Source organism: Melitaea cinxia, chromosome 20 (assembly GCF_905220565.1).
Source record: "Melitaea cinxia chromosome 20, ilMelCinx1.1, whole genome shotgun sequence".
In the NCBI taxonomy this organism is placed as follows: domain Eukaryota; kingdom Metazoa; phylum Arthropoda; class Insecta; order Lepidoptera; family Nymphalidae; genus Melitaea; species Melitaea cinxia.
The window spans coordinates 2,119,149-2,136,622 of NC_059413.1; the positions used below are offsets into that span (position 1 = coordinate 2,119,149).

The window sequence follows — 17,474 nt, forward strand, 5'->3', positions numbered from 1 at the left end:
CACCTCGCCCCGGCAGTAGGTCCGGACAAAGACTCCGGGTCCCGGCACAATGGTGGGGTGGCCTCACTCACAACAAGGCCACCCCTCAAACATGTGGGGTCGTATCGTCCCGGCCGGTTCTTTATTTACCCTTTTTTTTACACAGAGGAAATCTTCAAGAAGATGTCCGGCTCTTGGGACAGAGACGGGTTATGTGGAATTCTTACCCATCTAGGTTTTAACCTCTGCGATGGCCGTCTTCGACACGAAGTTGGAGGAGCTACGGGATCGCTTGCGCATGCGCATCCGCCGCTCCACCCGTGCCTCGCTCCATCCGAGATTGGGCCCGTCATAGAGGGCAAGCATTATAATGCTAAAATTTATTTACCCTTTTTTTTACGTGGGGAAAATCCATCATGCATACCCTCCAGCGCGGGGGCGCCAGAGGGTTATGTCAGACTCCTACTGACTAAAAACCACCACGTGTGAGCAGTCGTCCGCCTGGGTGGGGCGAGAGGGGTCGCGCTAGCATTCGCCACCTCGCCTCAGCGGTAGGCCCGGACAAAGCTTCCGGGCCCCGGCATGATGGTGGGGTGGCCTCGCTCACAACAAGGCCACCCTTCAGACGTATGGGGTCGTGTCGTCCGGCCGGCCGAAGTCCCCCGACTATCGGCCGCCGACCCTACTATTACGAGGGGGGGAGGAGGTGGGCAAACCGCCTTCTCCTTGCCCCCGTACGTCTGCGCCGGAGTGGGCCAGCAGAGGCGTCTTCCTCTCTGGCCCGCTCCGCGGTCTCCTTCTGCGTCATTACCTCTTCGCAGAAGGAGACCACCGCCTGCGAAAAAAAAAAAAATTATTGACCCTACCCCGACCCTCCACAGGAGCGCCGCTCACAGTCGAGCTCCTTCCCCAGTCGGGCTGGTCTAGATTCCGAGCGGACACCCACCGCGCTGTTCAGCAGCTTGAGGTGCAGCGCGGCGAGGTGCAGCGCGCCGGCCGCGCACGCCCGCGCGCCCAGCGCCGGCTCCAGCGCCAGGAAGCGCAGCGCGCCCGCCGCGTACACGCAGCACTCGCTCTCGCTCACCGGGTCGATCCGGCCGCAGCCCTCCACCACCAGATCTGGAGACACATACAGCTCTGCGTTATAAAATTAATTCAAATTAAGAAAACTTTTTTTAATGTTCATTATTTATCGTTGTGTCCATTTGTTATAAGTATTCTTTGACGGTTCGCAGGAAAGTGGACATAAGGTGCCGGGTGATCGGGTCTGCTAGGCTTCCTCAAGGAGCTAGGCTGGCACGAATAGTGCCCACCAGCCGATCACGCAAAAAAGGCGCACCAAGACGTCGAGTTGCGGAAAAGAGCCCGTGAACAACAACAACAACAACAAGGTGCCAATCAAACCACTAATTGCAAATTCATGCGACGTTTCGATCCTTTATTGGACCATCATCAGGCATCTAAAATACATACTTTCTTCAATTTTATATAGTGTGTGTGTTTGTCGCATGAATTTCCAATTAGTGGTTTAATTGGCACCTTATGTCCACTTTCCTGCGAACCGTCAAAGAATACTTTTTTAATGTTTTTAGTTATTGCAGGACAGGTTTCGCGGTCTGTTAATCTCAGAAATTTCTTTTATTTGATCGATATAGTAGAACAGCGTGAAAACTTAGTTCGCTATATTTACAAGTCCACCATAAATAATGCTGTGTGGTGACGGCATCAAAGAATATAGCCACCCCCTCTCTTCCCGTGTGTGTCGTAAGAGGTGACTAAGGGATAACATAGTTCCACTACTTTCTTGGAACTTAAAAAGCCGACGGATGGCGGGATAACCATCCAACTGCTGGCTTTGAAATACACAGGCCGAAGACGGGCAGCAGCGTCCTCGGTGCGACAAAGCCAGCCCTGCGGTCACCAACCCGCCTGCCCAGCGTGGTGACTATGGGCAACACACATGAGAACCTATGTCCAATAGTGGACTGCGAAAGGCTGCTGTGATGATGATGATGACAAGTTCACCATTGTAACATCACTTTATTTTTCGAGTTACTCCCAGTGAGCCCTTTAATTTGATACCCATATTGTAAGAATGCATTAAAAATAACTAGTCCGCTAACTTAGATGGTCCACCATGTTGGATTTAGAAAGACGTCACATCACTATGTGTATGTACTAAGCTTTGTCATACACAGTTAACGTATATACAAAATATGATCTCAATCGGTTGAAAATATATGCTTACATACATCATACTTACAAACATACATACGTTTTAACCGTCTTTGAAAAATGAGGTTTTATTTTACTGGAGCTACCGAATTTGATGATTCTCTTTTTATTCAAAAGCTGGTCCCATTTAAATTTGATCGAAATTTGACGAGTACTTTTTGAGTTATCCCTAATAATCCATATTTCATTGAATGTTCTTTCGACTACATTTATAATGTATAGTTTTTTTTGTCATATATTCCTTTGTAATAAAAAAGAATTCTATACCAAGTAAATCACTGTTCTTGAAGAAGTGATCGTTTTTGTCATTTCTCGAAATTTTAAATACTAATTTGCAAGCAGCTGCCAAATGTGGTCCAGTTACACGCATCTGAAAATTACAAAACAAAGTTAACACAAAGATTATTTCGAACTAGCTGTGCTCGTAACTTCGTCTGCGTGTAATTAAAAAAAAATTCAGTTTTCAAAAGTACAAAATAAATAAATTTCTAAAACAAAAGTTGCCTATGTTACTCTATACTCGTATTACATCAGCTATCTGACAGTGAAAGTCTCGTCAAAATCGGTTCAGCCGTTTCAGAGATTAGCGGGAACAAACAGACAGACAGACAAAAATTGTAAAAAATGTTATTTTCGTATATGTACCGTGTATACATCCATATACATAGAGTAAAAAACGGTTATTTTAATATTACAAACAGACACTCCAATTTTATTTATTTGTATAAATAACATCAAAATCAAGATACACTCACCGTCAGCATAGCCCTCGCTATGGCTACCAGTATGCGATCATCGTCGCTGTCCACGTGAGTGTAAAGAGATCGAAGTACTAGTTCACGAAGACTATTTGCTGGTAAGGTCTTGACTATATTTCTCTGAAGAGCCTGTATCAATAATAGGGTCTGTTCCGAGTTACTTGTTTCGCTGGATAGGTATTCGGCTAACTCTAGCACTGTCATGCTGGAAGAAATGAAGGGGAATGTTAATATTTTTTGTACCACTAACGTGGCAAATAAGATTACGTTTCGCCTGAAGGTAAGCAATTACTGTAGCTTATAGACGCCGGCAACAACAGAAGCATCGCAAGCGCGTTGCTGACCCTACCAATAATAATAGCTAATTTAAAGCTAAGCTAATAAATAGCTCTGAGTGCCTAGTGCGAGTTATGTTTCATCCATCTCGCTATATCGGGCGTAAATTTTAACTTCATTTTGTATGAAAAATTCGGGATTTCAACCTAGTTCTCGCGTTTGCCGCTAGATGGCTCTGTATCAATTGTATCGTATACTATTCTGTATCGTCTAGGCTGCACTGTTTAAATTCCCATGCAAAATAATCTTCACGTATAAACGCGTTTCTGTCATGTTTCTGTGAATAAAACTCGCACCAGGCACTCGAGTCACCTTACTCACCAACAGGAACACAATACTGCTTTAAAGCACTATTATTTAGCTGTGATCTACTGTCAGTTCGAGGTACTTCCCCAGTCGGGCTGCTCCATATTATGAGCAGAATATTTTCTGCTGTCCCTCAGTTGGTGAGCCACCAAAGCTATGGTCGGTTACTACACCAAGAGTATCGCAAGCGCCCCACAGACAGACTTAACGGCCCTATCCATGCTGTTAACACACTCCCCCTCAAGGAGTTCTATTTTATTCATCAAAATAACACTAGCTATAAGATCAAAGTATTTATGTATTAAGGTATTATGTGTTACTTGAAAAGTTACTTAATACAACTATTATAAAAAAGCGTGTGAGCAATTCACATATGGCAGAAGTGAAACTTCTCAAACGTAGTCTGCGTGCGATTTTTTTCAACTAGAACATAAAATTCTGTGTAATATATTCTATCTGTGTATTCTACATGAGTTGACGCCATTTTTAACGCGAACTTCTGGAGGCATATGTCCAGCAGTGGATTGCAATAGGCTGAAGTGATGATGATGTGAGTGATGTATTCTATCTCATTCTCGCCTATACATTTAATGATGTCAGTGATGTATTCTGTCTCATTCTCTATACATTTATATCTTTGTTTCTTTATCATGACACATCTTCGTATCATAGTTTCAAATCACAATGATTCAAAAGAAGTTTGACTTCAATAATTATTATTTACAAATCTTACTTGTCGTAATCGTCGTTCGATGGATTCGGCAGCTGTACTGCGAGATGTTTAACTGTGACATCTCCGAGACCGGCGTCATATGATACCGATTTTGATGTTACAATTTGTTTCTTTTTGTTGGTACCATCAGGACTTAATGCTGTAATCAATGTTTTTATTTTACATTAGTTATTTCTTTATAAACTATTGTAATTAGATGAACATTTTCAGATAAATATTCCGTGGAACGTAAACAAGGAGAAATAAATATTGCGTAAAAAATTCAATGAAATTAAAATTAATAATTTATTGAAGGCCGCGTTGGTGCAACGGTCACAGCACTAGTTTGTGGCTATTGCGCTGGCGGTTGCGTGTTCGATCCTCGCACATGACAAACATTTGTATTGCCCGTACAGATGTTTGCCGTGGTCTGGGTGTTTGTGCAGTCCTTGTGGATTAAGCCGTCGCTCCCGGTTGTTATCATGCACACCTGATAGCGATCGTTACTCATAGCAGGGAATATATCCGCCAACCCGCATTGGAGTAGCGTGGTGGATTAAGCTCTGATCCTTCGCTTACATGGAAAAAGAGGGCTATTTTCAGCCGTGGGATATTACAGGCTGAAGCGTAGCGTAGCGAGTTTAATGAAAACATTGAAATTGCGACAACAACGAATATTAATAAGCTAAACTTCATATTAATAATTTTCTTAAACTACACATATGGTCATTTCTCGCTAAGGTAGGCAACGTAATGCTAGGCTGTTATCAAAAACCTTGTGTCATAGTTTGACTAGCCCGTTGGCGCAGTTTGTAGTGACCCTGCTTTCTGCTCCCAGGGTTGTGGGTTCGATTCCCACCCCGAGTCTGGGTGTAATATATTTATATATTAATATATTTCCTTTGCCCTAAGGTTGCCTGGAAGAGATCGGTTTTTAGCGATAAGGCCGCCCTTTGTACCTAATGAATATATTGTCAATTTTTTTTTTCTTTTTCTTTGATATGTATTATTTCTGTTTTTGGTGTACAATAAAGTGTATTATTATTATTATTATTATATTTATATATATATATATATTTATATATTTATATACTTATATATTTATATATTTATATATGTATTCTTTTAATCGAAAGGTGGTGTGTGCCAATTGGTCCCATTTAAATTTATTTGAGATCTAACAACTACTTTTCGAGTTATACCTAATAATGCGTTTTTACTTGACGCTTTTTTCGTCGACCTACGTTGTATTATACCGCATAACTTTCTACTGGATGTACCGATTTTGATAATTCTTTTTTTGTTGGAAAGGAGATATCCCAAGTTTAGTACCATGATAAGGAAACCAGGATCTGATGATGGAATCCTGGAGAAATCGAGGGAAACTCTTGAAAATCCGCAATAACTTTTTACTAGGGGTACCGATTTTGACAATTCTTTTTTTGTTGGAAAGAAGATATCCCTAATTTAGTACCATGATAAGAAAACCAGGATTTGATGATGGGGTCCCAGAGAAATCGAGGGAACTTCTTCAAAATCCGCAATAACTTTTTATTAGGTGTACCGATTTTAATGATTTTTAATTTAATCGAAAGCCAATGTTTATCATGTGGTCACATTTAAATTTTATCGAGATCAGATAACTACTTTTTGAGTAATCTTTGATAATGCGTTGTTACTTGACTATTTTTTCGTCGATCTACGTTGTATTACTCGTCGATGTAATTGAAGTCGGTTTTTTTTTCGTTTGCGAGCAAACACAATTATATGACTAGCCCGTTGGCGCAGTTTGTAGTGACCACTGCTGCCCCTGCTTCCTGTTCCGAGGATTGTAAGTTCGATTCCCACTTCGAGTCTGGGTGTAATATAAATATTTATTTATATATTTATATATGTATTATTTATTTATTTATTTATTTCTTTGGCACACCAACGATTGTTACAATGTTACTTACTTCTACAGTATAATATTTAATTTATTTGTGCTAATTGCACAACCAGTTACAGGTATACTCCACATGCTTTTAATATTATGTATACATAAGAAAATTTCTTAGAAACTATATTATGTGTACTTATAAGTATGTTTATCGAAAAAAAGAATGAAAAAAATATTACCAGTCGGATGTTATCTATAACACAAGCATTAAGTTGCTTACTTTAGGAACAGACGACCGTGTGTGTATTGTATAGATATTTATTTATATTTCCTCTAGAGGTTAGGGAAAAATGATGAGACTACCTAAATTTTTACGATGCGCGCGCACACCGTCACAAAAAACCGACACCCTGAAGTTAGCTAGACAATGAAGTATAACTGCTTACGTGCGTACACAAGTACACACTCACTTTTTTTTTAAGTCATATATAAGAAAATACCATCTTACACTTTTTTTGATTAATGAGAGAATTTCCATCAGTAAACGTTTCGCTTGGGTACGGTCTTGTTACACTTATCGATTGAGATAAGTCGACTGAATTACAGCCTGCAAAACATTATTTTTGTTTATCAGAAGATAAGGAACTAATTTATCCCAAGCTTGTTGATTATTATCGTAAAAGAAACAGTGGTTTTAATATGTGATGGCATATTAGTATATATTTTCATAATGGTGACATTTAAATTACTTATATTTAAAATTTACTTTAATACTGTTTACATTGAACGTAAATCTTGCAATAATAATATTTTTGACGGCTCCACTACTTTTTGCTGACATTAGCAAACATAGGTAATATATTTAGTATGTATTTACATATGTGTGTATCTGTTTATGTAGGTATATACCGTTTAAATGTATGAATATTTTATTATATAACTACGTTTAGTACCATAAATTGATTTAATTATGTGTAATAAACTTGCGTTGTTGATTACGCACTATTACCGACATATTATTATTAGTTTTTTTTTCCAAATTTTGTATTTATAATCCTTGTTTTATTATTGTGTTGTTATCTTTGTATACAGACTAGTATTATTTATGTATTCGCTATCTGAACGCAAATTCTGATTATGTAACAATAAACTAATTTTTGGGGAAGGCACTGTGGCCTGTAACACAGCTTTTTTAAGCTAGCACGGGTCGCAGGGCTTCTTGATAATGTAAACTACATAATTTGAGCAAATAAAAACTATTTATTATTATTATTTATTTATTTTTCCTATACTAATTTTATTAAAGGTTGCCTGGAAGAGATCGCTATAAGCGATAAGGCCGCCTTTGCATACATTACTTGTTTTTGTATCTAATCGTTCTAAAATGTATGTTCTTTTTTATTTGTTCAATAAAGTTTAATAAATAAATAAATAGGTACTAAGGAAATCGCAAGACGTCGCGAGAGGCTAACTTTGTTCGACAGTTCCGTGTCATGTAAGTATTTGACTGTATCGATTTAAATCAAGTTATCATAACTTTGGTGCTTTAACATAAATATCAAAACATCGTATCGTCACATTCTTTTATATTATTCTCATGGTAAGTTAAATAGTGAATCATTGACCTCATCATCGCGGATCAATATACTTGAATCATTTCCATTATATACCCAGTTAAATATATTTAAGCGACTTCTCTAAACTTATTGGTTTATCATTATCATAATCATCATTTCAGCCTATTACAAGTCCACTGCTGGACATAGGCCTCCACAAGTTCGTGCCAAAAAATGGCGTATACTCGTTTGTTTTGCCCATAGTCAACACAATTATTGGTTCAATTAGACAATTATTGTTATGAACAATTGTCCAAACTGTATTAAAATTTGGGATATTGATGTAATTAAATTAAATAATAGAAAAATTTCAAATTACATACAGTCACCAGATTGCGTCGTATTTCTCCGATGTAAAGGTTTAGTCCTGCCGCTGAGGTGCGGTAGTTTGGTGAAAGCGCTCCATCCGTCACCCGATCGATCATTTGTTCGCGATTTTACCTTTAAGACAAATATTTGTAGCTTAGCAGATAATATGTAATACCTCCTCGTAGAGTACTAGAATACTTCAAGCTATTCCCACATGTAGTTGGAAATCCGACAATCCGTAATGTAGCAGCGTGGTGGATTAAGTTCCGATCTTGCTCCACCAATCATCTCCATAGGAGAAGGTTCGAAACATAAATTTGCAATAAAGTATTTAATAAATAAAGTAATCGATACGAGACTTGAGTTAATGTTGGGAACGGTAGACGAAAGTGTCGCAACTTCGGCCACGTCCATATTGGTTCACAGAACAATCAACCCAGATAAACTCCATGGAATGGTTATGTCACATAAACATATATTAACTTATAATGCTTAGTTAAAGCTGCACGATTCTGTTCATTGAGAGGATACACGGGGTAACATGGCTGAAACTATGGAGATTTAAACATTTTTGAATATCATATCAAAAATTAACCGCTCCAGGGGGGTTCGAACCCGCGTCTCCGACTGACCGTGTCGGCGCTCTAGCCAATTAAGCTATGGAACGATGTACCCGCTAGATCAATTTGCGGTCAATTTTTGATAAGATATTCAAAAATGTTTAGAATTCCTAATGTGTGGGTAACACAAAAATAAAATCGTAGATACTATGGAGATTTGCTTGACCAAGTTATAAATTGTATGCAGCAGAGATGGAATCAAATATAAAATGAGTATATTTTCTAGTAACAGATACAGCAGATAGACTAGAATATCTAATAACATAAAGGAAGGAATCCCTACTAAAAAGAGACAAATAAATATTATCAAAGTACTTACTGCTGCTTTCTTCTTAACCTGGTTATCAACTAAAATTTCTTCTTTAGTATCGTCTTCGTCAATGCTACCATATTGTACTCCTGACGCAACCAAAGCCTCTTCGTTGGACTCGGACAGAGTGAGGTATTTGAGGCTGAAAACATTTTCATAGTTATTTTGATATTTACCTCATTAAAATGGACCATAATTTTTTAAGGTCTTAGTGTAATAGAAAACTAGACTAGGCTTTAGATTAAGAACCGCATTTTGAAGTTAGATAGGTACCCTTACAGCGTCACCGGTGAGAGGGGCCGGGTACTAAAGACACCGGCCGCGAAGGAAGAAGTCCCCCTCTAGGAGGGCTCGCGAAAACCCCTTCCTCGAACAGCTTACGCTTTTTATAAAGATTTGATGGCGGGGGGTCGGTAACACCTAACTAACACCTAACTCTATATTAAGAAAACTATAATATGGTACTCAAAATAAATAAAATACATATTGATCGTAAACTTAGAATAAATAAACTTAAAATTACCACAACATTTTTTTTTTTGTCTTACAGTCAAAACTAAATGAAATGAAATATTTTACCTAATGGAAAAACTGTGTGAGACAAGAAGAAAGAGTTAGAGAGCGAGAAAGGGAGATAAGCAGAGAAAGAGAGAGGGTAGTAGAAAAAAACGGTTACTCAAACGCGCTAGGCGGGCGAGTGTCCTTCTTGCGCGCCCTTTCAGTGAAAAGAGTCCGTTGAGGCTCGCGGGGGGTGAAGGGGCGCCGCGTACGCAGCGGTCTGAGAGCACTTAGCCCTGGTCCACTTGTTATGTTGCTCATTTCTATTAAAAAAATAATATTTAGGTTAATTTTTTTATTTCATTTTACTTTATTATCATCATGCATCATCATCATCATTTCAGCCTATTGCAGTCCACTGCTGAACATAGGCCTCCAAAAATGGCGTGAACTCATGTATGTTGCCCATAGTCACCACGCTGAGGGTTATATATGAATGAAATCAAAATGGAAATGAATCTCAAAACTTAGGGTGATCCTGAGTGTTAGGACTAACATTCCTAACGTAAACTGAGGTCACACCTTTTTGTGAGGCATGCTGCAAACTTATATAAGTAAATAATGTATTTAGTTAAATACTTTTAATCAATAAGTTTATGTTGTATCTCTTTTTTTGTTTTGTTTTACGATTGGACCCTCTTTGTATTTAGTCCTTGTTGTAAATTATGTTTTCTTTTTATATAATTTTAACCTGGTGCAGTGTGTTTCCACAAATAAATTTATTTATTAATTATTATTATTATTATATACATAAATTAATACTTATCATATGTATGTCTCGTATTTCTTACTGAACTCCTCCTAAACAGTTTGATCTATTTTTTTTACGAAATTTTACGTGTATATTTGTTAGGTCTGAGAATAAGCCTTAACCTATTTTTATAGCCTTAGGTGATAAGGGTGTTCCTATCCATATGGCAAAAGAAATATTGCCGGGTCAACTAGTATCTATATAAAACCTGATAATATTATTTTTAAAAATCCAAGCCTTTGTGATATATTTTTTTGGAATTTTCACAGAAGAGCAGGGGCCGACAGCAGCTTAACATCTAAAGTCCGCTGCATACCTAACGAGTTTTTGTTCGTACGGAACGGGACGTTTTGCAGAAAATGTAAGCGAAAAATACGTCACGGAAGAAAGGACGAAACGGTAACGTGAACCGCACGGAAAGGATCGTATTGGAAAGTATCGACGATGTTTAGCACGTCCCGCCCCACCCGGACTCCGTCCTGTCCGTGATTCCGCTGGGTATGCACGGTCGCTCCGTTCGCTCCGGAGAGCTAAAGAAGGGAAGGGAAGCACGTGCATTTACCTACTTTTACTGAGTTACTGTCACGGTACGTATGCATTAAAAATCCCCGTTAGTGTTTACCACGTTCCGTCCACGTCCCGTCCACGTCTCGTCCAGGTTCTATAACTCCGTCCCGTACACATTACTGGATTTATATTTGATTTTTTGGGAACAAGTATATCTTGTTTTTTTGGAAGAGTCCTAATTGGTAAACAAACCGCTGTCAATCGTAATTCACGTTTTTTCCGCATTTATCACTCACTTTCACAACATATTAGCTTACGGACATTTGTAAAACTCCATTTACTATTTATTTCACTAAAAACAAATATCAATTTATCATTTTAAACACATAAAAACTACAAAATACGAATTCCGAGAGTACAGATAACTAATATTTTCGAATATGACATTTCAATATCTTTTTTTATAAGGCAAATAGGGATGTGGTCATAATATTTTTAGAAGTGAATGAGTATAAGTGAATGAACAGCATGAGCGATAAAATAGGCCATGTTCTTTAACTATATTTTAAAATTTCACGAATTATAACTTGTTAAATAATATTACAGTAAAGCGATTTGTTATTTATTTGTATTTTGTTATTAATTGTTTTTTTTCTTCTTTTTTTTATGTTGAGCGCACAAAAAAAATGCTTACAAAATATTGCAAATGTCAATCATTTATGGTAAAGTGTTCATTGTAAAGGTTTTATTTTATATTATGAATATTTCTGAATATCAATTTCATCCTGAACATTTTTAATGCTATCCCATATAATATTAAAGTATACCACATAGCAACGGCATAAACGTTTACTGTAGTTCACAGGAAAAAATTTTGAGACTTTAGGATGAGACTTAAGATTACCCAATGAGAGCTTCGTGGAGTACAATGTTATTAGTCCTTTTTTTAGATGTTAGAGTGAGTGTGCCGCCGGCGCAAGGTTTTTTATTCATAGTAAATACAAATAATGTGACAATAATATTAATAGGGTCGACTTTTTTTAGACACAGGCGGCCCCTTTAATTTGTTGTAAATTTTATTTTTGGCTTTTTTTTTACCGACCATATCACATAAACGAAATATATAGGGGACTGTCCACTTTGTATGGGGGTTTCGGCCCCGAGTGGACAGTCACTGAGAATAATAATTATATATTAAGTTAGTAGTACTAACAAGTATGAATTAGAAAAATGATATAGTTTTGTATCCAGGTGTTTCATTTTTTGTTTTTTTGTGGATAATTACAAGAAGGTTTCTGAAATAAAAAATCATTGTTTTGTTATTTTTGTTTTACTAATCGGATTCGTACGTTAACAGAATGTTATCTAAAAACTAGGCAGGTAGATTTATAAAATCTTGAAACCTTTTTCAGCCCAAAAACCAAATAATTTCATGACATGGCCACAACAACCTACTGTCCGTCGACCAACCATGCAGTTGCAATAATATTTTTTTGTGGCTTCTCTGCCTGACCTTTATTGTTTACATATAAAATAAATACAAAATATATTTTCCTACTTATGAATATGCCTACTGTGTATTTTACGTCGCAGTAGTGATGAATTCTCGGTTGACGGAAAACCTTACAGTAGGTTGCTATATCACCATGAAAGCAACATCGAAGTCAAATGAATGTATGAAACAAAAGTCTGTAGTTTAGGGTTGCCATAATAAATAATATTTTCAATAAACAAATAAATCGATTAAATCGATAATCGAATTTAATATAATTAATTGCTTGCTTTTTATTTAGTCAATAACAATGTTTCTAAAATAGTTTATTTTTCACCAAAGTTAAATGTTTTTTTACTAAATACACTTTTATAGACTTTTTTTAGACTTTTTTCTTATTAATTCGATTTAACAATACTTTTAATCGATTTTAACAAATAATTGATTTAAAAATATTTTAAAATCGATTGTTCGTTAATAATAATTGTTTGTTTAAGACTGGCAACGTGTTGTAATCAAATCACCAACCGAAAATAAACTAGAAGTATATAATTAATGAATTAAAATACTTATTAAATAAACTTTTCATCAGTTTATATTGATAAAACTGCAATTCACGAATAAACATGATTTAATTTATGAAAATTATTGGTATATTTGTTTTTTTGTATGAATTCTGTTCACCTTGGGCCAAAATGGACAGTCCCCTTTGTTGCCTTTTATGCTCGATGCTCGATTAATATTTTTTTTCGTAATTCTGTACCTCTACTAATTCTTAGCAAAATTATTTAATATATTATTAGTTTTTGAAATAATTTCAGCAATATGGTATCATTAAATATTTCGATGTAAAATTAATTTTACTTTGTCTATGGCTTATTGATATTGTTCATTCATTTGCTCTTTGTGTCACTTCACTAAGCTACACTATACTCTAATTGTCTGTGGTCATAAGTACGCCATATTTGTTTACCAATTAGGACAATTCCAAAAAAACAGACCTTACGTATTACAAATGACGACTGCCAATTGTTATGTAATTTGCATTTCTCATTGTTATTACTTTTACCTCGAATAAACGTTTTTTCTTTCTTTTAAATTTTTCAATTAAACTTTTAACTACCGTCAATTTCGAATAATTTTCAATTTTAATTAAAATTTTATTACGTGTCACTAATCGCACAGTTTTGGGCGATAGAAAAATCTGCATATTGTTTTTTTAGGATATTAACACCATTCAATTTAATTTTTATACATGAGTGGACTCACCAGATTGTCATTCTTTCGAATTGTCAAACGCCAAGTTAAGTCAATTAAGTCATCACTTTAAGTTTAGTCGTACCTTTTACAGGAAAATTCCAATTTTCCTCAATTCGTCTACAAAGTATTTGAATTTAGAAAACTTAAAAAAAATTGGCCAATTTATCCAGCCGTTTTTAAGTTTCGGTTTGAACAGCATAATCAGAGATCCATTTTTATTTATATTAATATAAAGTTAAGAGAACTTGATGATTTGCCAAAAATTGTAACTATTAAACTACCAAGTAGCACGTAACAAGATTGCTAAGGTAACAAGTAACAACACGTTCCTTAGCAACACGTTCGCTACAAATCATAACTTTGCTAACCCCTAACCGAGCGTACAAAGTTCAATCACCTGCACTTGTTAAAGGTCAATTTTACAGATTGCTAGTAAATTTTATCTTTTACATAAAAAATAAGCCGAAAATTTACCCGCATTGGAGCAGCGTGGTGGATTAAGCTCTGATCCTTCTCCTCCATGGGGAAAAATGCCCATGCCCAGCAGTGGGATATTACAAACTGAAGTGTTTCAAATTTAAGTATTTGATATAGTTGAGTTTGACATTTAAAAAAATCAAAAAATTTATCTCTAAGATATCGTTATAAGTCAGATAACTATCTTAAGGAACATCAGCAGCCGAAGAAATCGACCCTAAGTCGATAATAGGGACGTAATGACGTCAACACTTACGAATCGATACCAACTTCCGTTAGGTTAAAAAAATTATTTTTGGCTAGTTGCATTCATTTCAAAATAAATATTTTCGTTTCATTTCACCAGGTGAATCACAGCGTAAACTCTTTTCCTTCATATATTTTATATTGAAAGCTAGAAGATTTAACTGAGGTAGGGTAGGAAATATCCTGCTCAAAATCTGGAGCAGCTGGGGAAGTACTTATTTTATTTATTTATTTTGTACTTTATTGTAAATCACATATTACATACAAAGCTAAATGTACAAAAGTACCTCGACCTTACAGAAGATCGCAACTAAATAATACTGCTTTTGAAGTAGCGTTGTGTTCCTATAGTTTTACCATCCTTAACATAATTTTATATGTGGTGATTAAGATCAGAAAATTCAAAGATTCTTTCAATTCGTAAATATCTTTATACTCATGGAGTTTTTTGATTTGTTTTTATATTTTCTTTGTTAGTTAACTCGTATTTTATTTCTTTTAATGTTTCTTTTAATTCTGCAGTAAATGTTACATGTATGTATGTATGGACCTTTAAAATATAAACTTATATAGTCTGACTAATATAGTTACAGTCTACAGTCATCGTGAATAATAAAAAATCGTTCAAGTCGCGTGACTCGGCGCCTTTTTCACGATTTATCACGATAAAAACACGAAACACGGTGGTTCGCTTTCTCAAATCATTGCTATATTGTCATAAAGTATTCGAATTTGCTACCATTCACACATACCTATAATAACGTACTAAAAGCATAAAAATAAAAATCATATAACTAAGCTGAAACAGTTAAGTAGTTTTAAAATATCATCATCATCATCATCATCATCACATTAGTCTTTGCAGTCCACTGCTGGACGTAGGCCTTCACTAGGTTCACACCAAGCATCCCGGTTTACCGCAATCCTCATCCAGCCTCCACCTGCAATATTACGCAGATCGTTGGTCCAGCGGGAAGGATTACGTCCTACACTGCGCTTGTTAACGCTCGGTCTCCACTCCAGGACACGTCTGCTCCAGCGGCCATTGGTCCTGCGATACAAGCGACCAGCCCACTGCCACTTCAACTTGCTAATTCTGTGGGCTATGTCGGTTACTTTCGTTCTCTCGCGGATAGTCTCATACCTGATCCTATCTTTGAGATATTACCCTAAGCATAACCCGTTCCATTGGGCATTGAGAACTTGTGGACTAGTTAGTCCCTTCGTCAGTGTTAGTATTTATTATTCATGTTAAGTATTAAAAAAAACTTTTAATATTTCATGAAATTACACTTTTTCTCCCTTGTGGTACAGTCCACCTGATGTTATAATTACCGTCTCCAGGAGTTCTGACTATTAACAAACCTTACAGAAGATTTCAGCTAAATAATACTGCTTTCAAGCAGCTTTGTGTTCCTGTTGACTAAAGTGACAAGAGTTTCTGGGGGGTTTGAGGGTAGAGATGGCAACGCGCTTTAAATGCTTCTGGTGTTACAGGCGTCTATAAGCTACGGCAATCGCTTACCAGGTGGGCAATACACTTGTTTGCCAACTCAGTTGTATAAAACAAAACTTCAAGGACATTACTCACCACAAGGGGACGGCACTACTTGAGAGCAGAATTATTGAAGTTAAACTTCTATACGCACGCTTGACTTGAGGAGTAAGCTGGTGAGTGCATGACGAGAGCCTTACCAAAAGTATTATCGGGCGAGGCGAACCGAAGTTGAGAGGAAGATATAACTTAGTGAAGATAGAAAGAGAGAGAATTCCTTTTTGTAAGTTTTTCTTCAGTCGTGTGGTCTAAAGCACACTCGTTTTTTGGCTGTGATTGTAGTCGAGTTATGCCAAATTTGGAGCAAGATATTTACCGCTGTGATCTACCTCATTGTAACATATGAGCTGCGTATTTTTTTTTATAATAATAATATTTACTTAAAATTATCCAACACAAAAATATTTTATTTTAATTCGAACCCAAAAGAAGCAGTTTAAATTCTAGGATAATATAGAATAGCCTGTTGCTCCACATCGTTGCTCCACATGCTCCTCTTTCTTCTAGTGAAAATCGCATAAAAATCGCTTCAGCCATTTCGAAGATTAGCCTCTACAAACAGAAAGCTGTCTTTCAGGCAGGCTGACAAAAATTTCAAAATCCTTGTTTAACCCATTTATAAAATGTATTTTTAATGTTAAAAAATTATATTATAAATATATATTTTAAAAGAGGGTATACCGGCGATGTAACATATGTTAAACTCTTTATGTGTCGAACACTCGAACGCATCTCTTCTGGAGAAATAAATTTAATCTATAAAGTCCTGGCCTTCATTATGGATCTCGACGATAACTTTATTATAGAGTCGTCGATATCGTCGACATAGGCATATTTAGTTGATTACAGTACATACGCACCTGCACTGATGGCAGCGCGCGCTTCGCTGATAATCTCCGCTGATGTTTTGCGACGCGGCGGCGCGTAGAACGGTGCGCCAGCGCCGCGTCTGGCGCCTCTTTCACCCATTTAATCCTACTGCTTTCTACAATTATAAAAAAAAAACATATTAATACGATTGAACCTAATAAATATTTAACACAGGTACCATATCGTATGATACTAAGCATTGATACATATATATATATATATATATATATATATATATATATATATATATATATATATATATATATTTTAGTAAATTTATTTATTTATTCGTTTATTTATACTTTATTATACACCACAACTACATTTTAAACAATAAACACATTTAAAAAACATTAACAGACTGTGAAGTACGATGGGCGGACTTATGGCTGTTTAGCCATTTCTTCCAGACAAACCAAATTAAATGTACATACATATATACATAAAACACATTTAAATGTCACATCTAGATCCAAGATGGTATCAAACGGGCAACACTGAATGGAAAGCAGGAGAACTCAGCACTTGTCTAGCTAACGTTGGCGTCAAAAACTGTTAACATTTTCAAGTCAAGTAAGCGATTAATTTTGTATATAACAATGCAATTTCATAAACAATTATAAAACCTTATTTCCAAAAGTTCAGTTTATATTACTCTTGGTTGATATGGTATCCCACCAATACTATAATGATAAAGA

At 36.2% G+C, this 17,474-nt stretch overlaps 1 protein-coding gene across 1 annotated transcript in view; it reads right to left on the bottom strand.

Annotated features, from left to right (window-relative positions):
• The window catches only part of LOC123663623 (armadillo repeat-containing protein 2), a 41,280-nt gene extending 24,405 nt beyond the window's left edge, over window positions 1-16,875 (bottom strand). Inside the window, exons 1-8 of the mRNA XM_045598291.1 lie at window positions 16,767-16,875; window positions 9,737-9,881; window positions 9,070-9,202; window positions 8,145-8,262; window positions 4,348-4,486; window positions 2,970-3,177; window positions 2,482-2,584; window positions 926-1,098 (exon numbers count right to left, since the gene is read on the bottom strand). Of these exons, the coding sequence (XP_045454247.1) occupies window positions 926-1,098; window positions 2,482-2,584; window positions 2,970-3,177; window positions 4,348-4,486; window positions 8,145-8,262; window positions 9,070-9,202; window positions 9,737-9,881; window positions 16,767-16,875 (1,128 nt within the window). The remainder of the gene's footprint in view (window positions 1-925; window positions 1,099-2,481; window positions 2,585-2,969; window positions 3,178-4,347; window positions 4,487-8,144; window positions 8,263-9,069; window positions 9,203-9,736; window positions 9,882-16,766) is intronic.
• Between the last annotated feature and the right edge of the window lie 599 nt (window positions 16,876-17,474).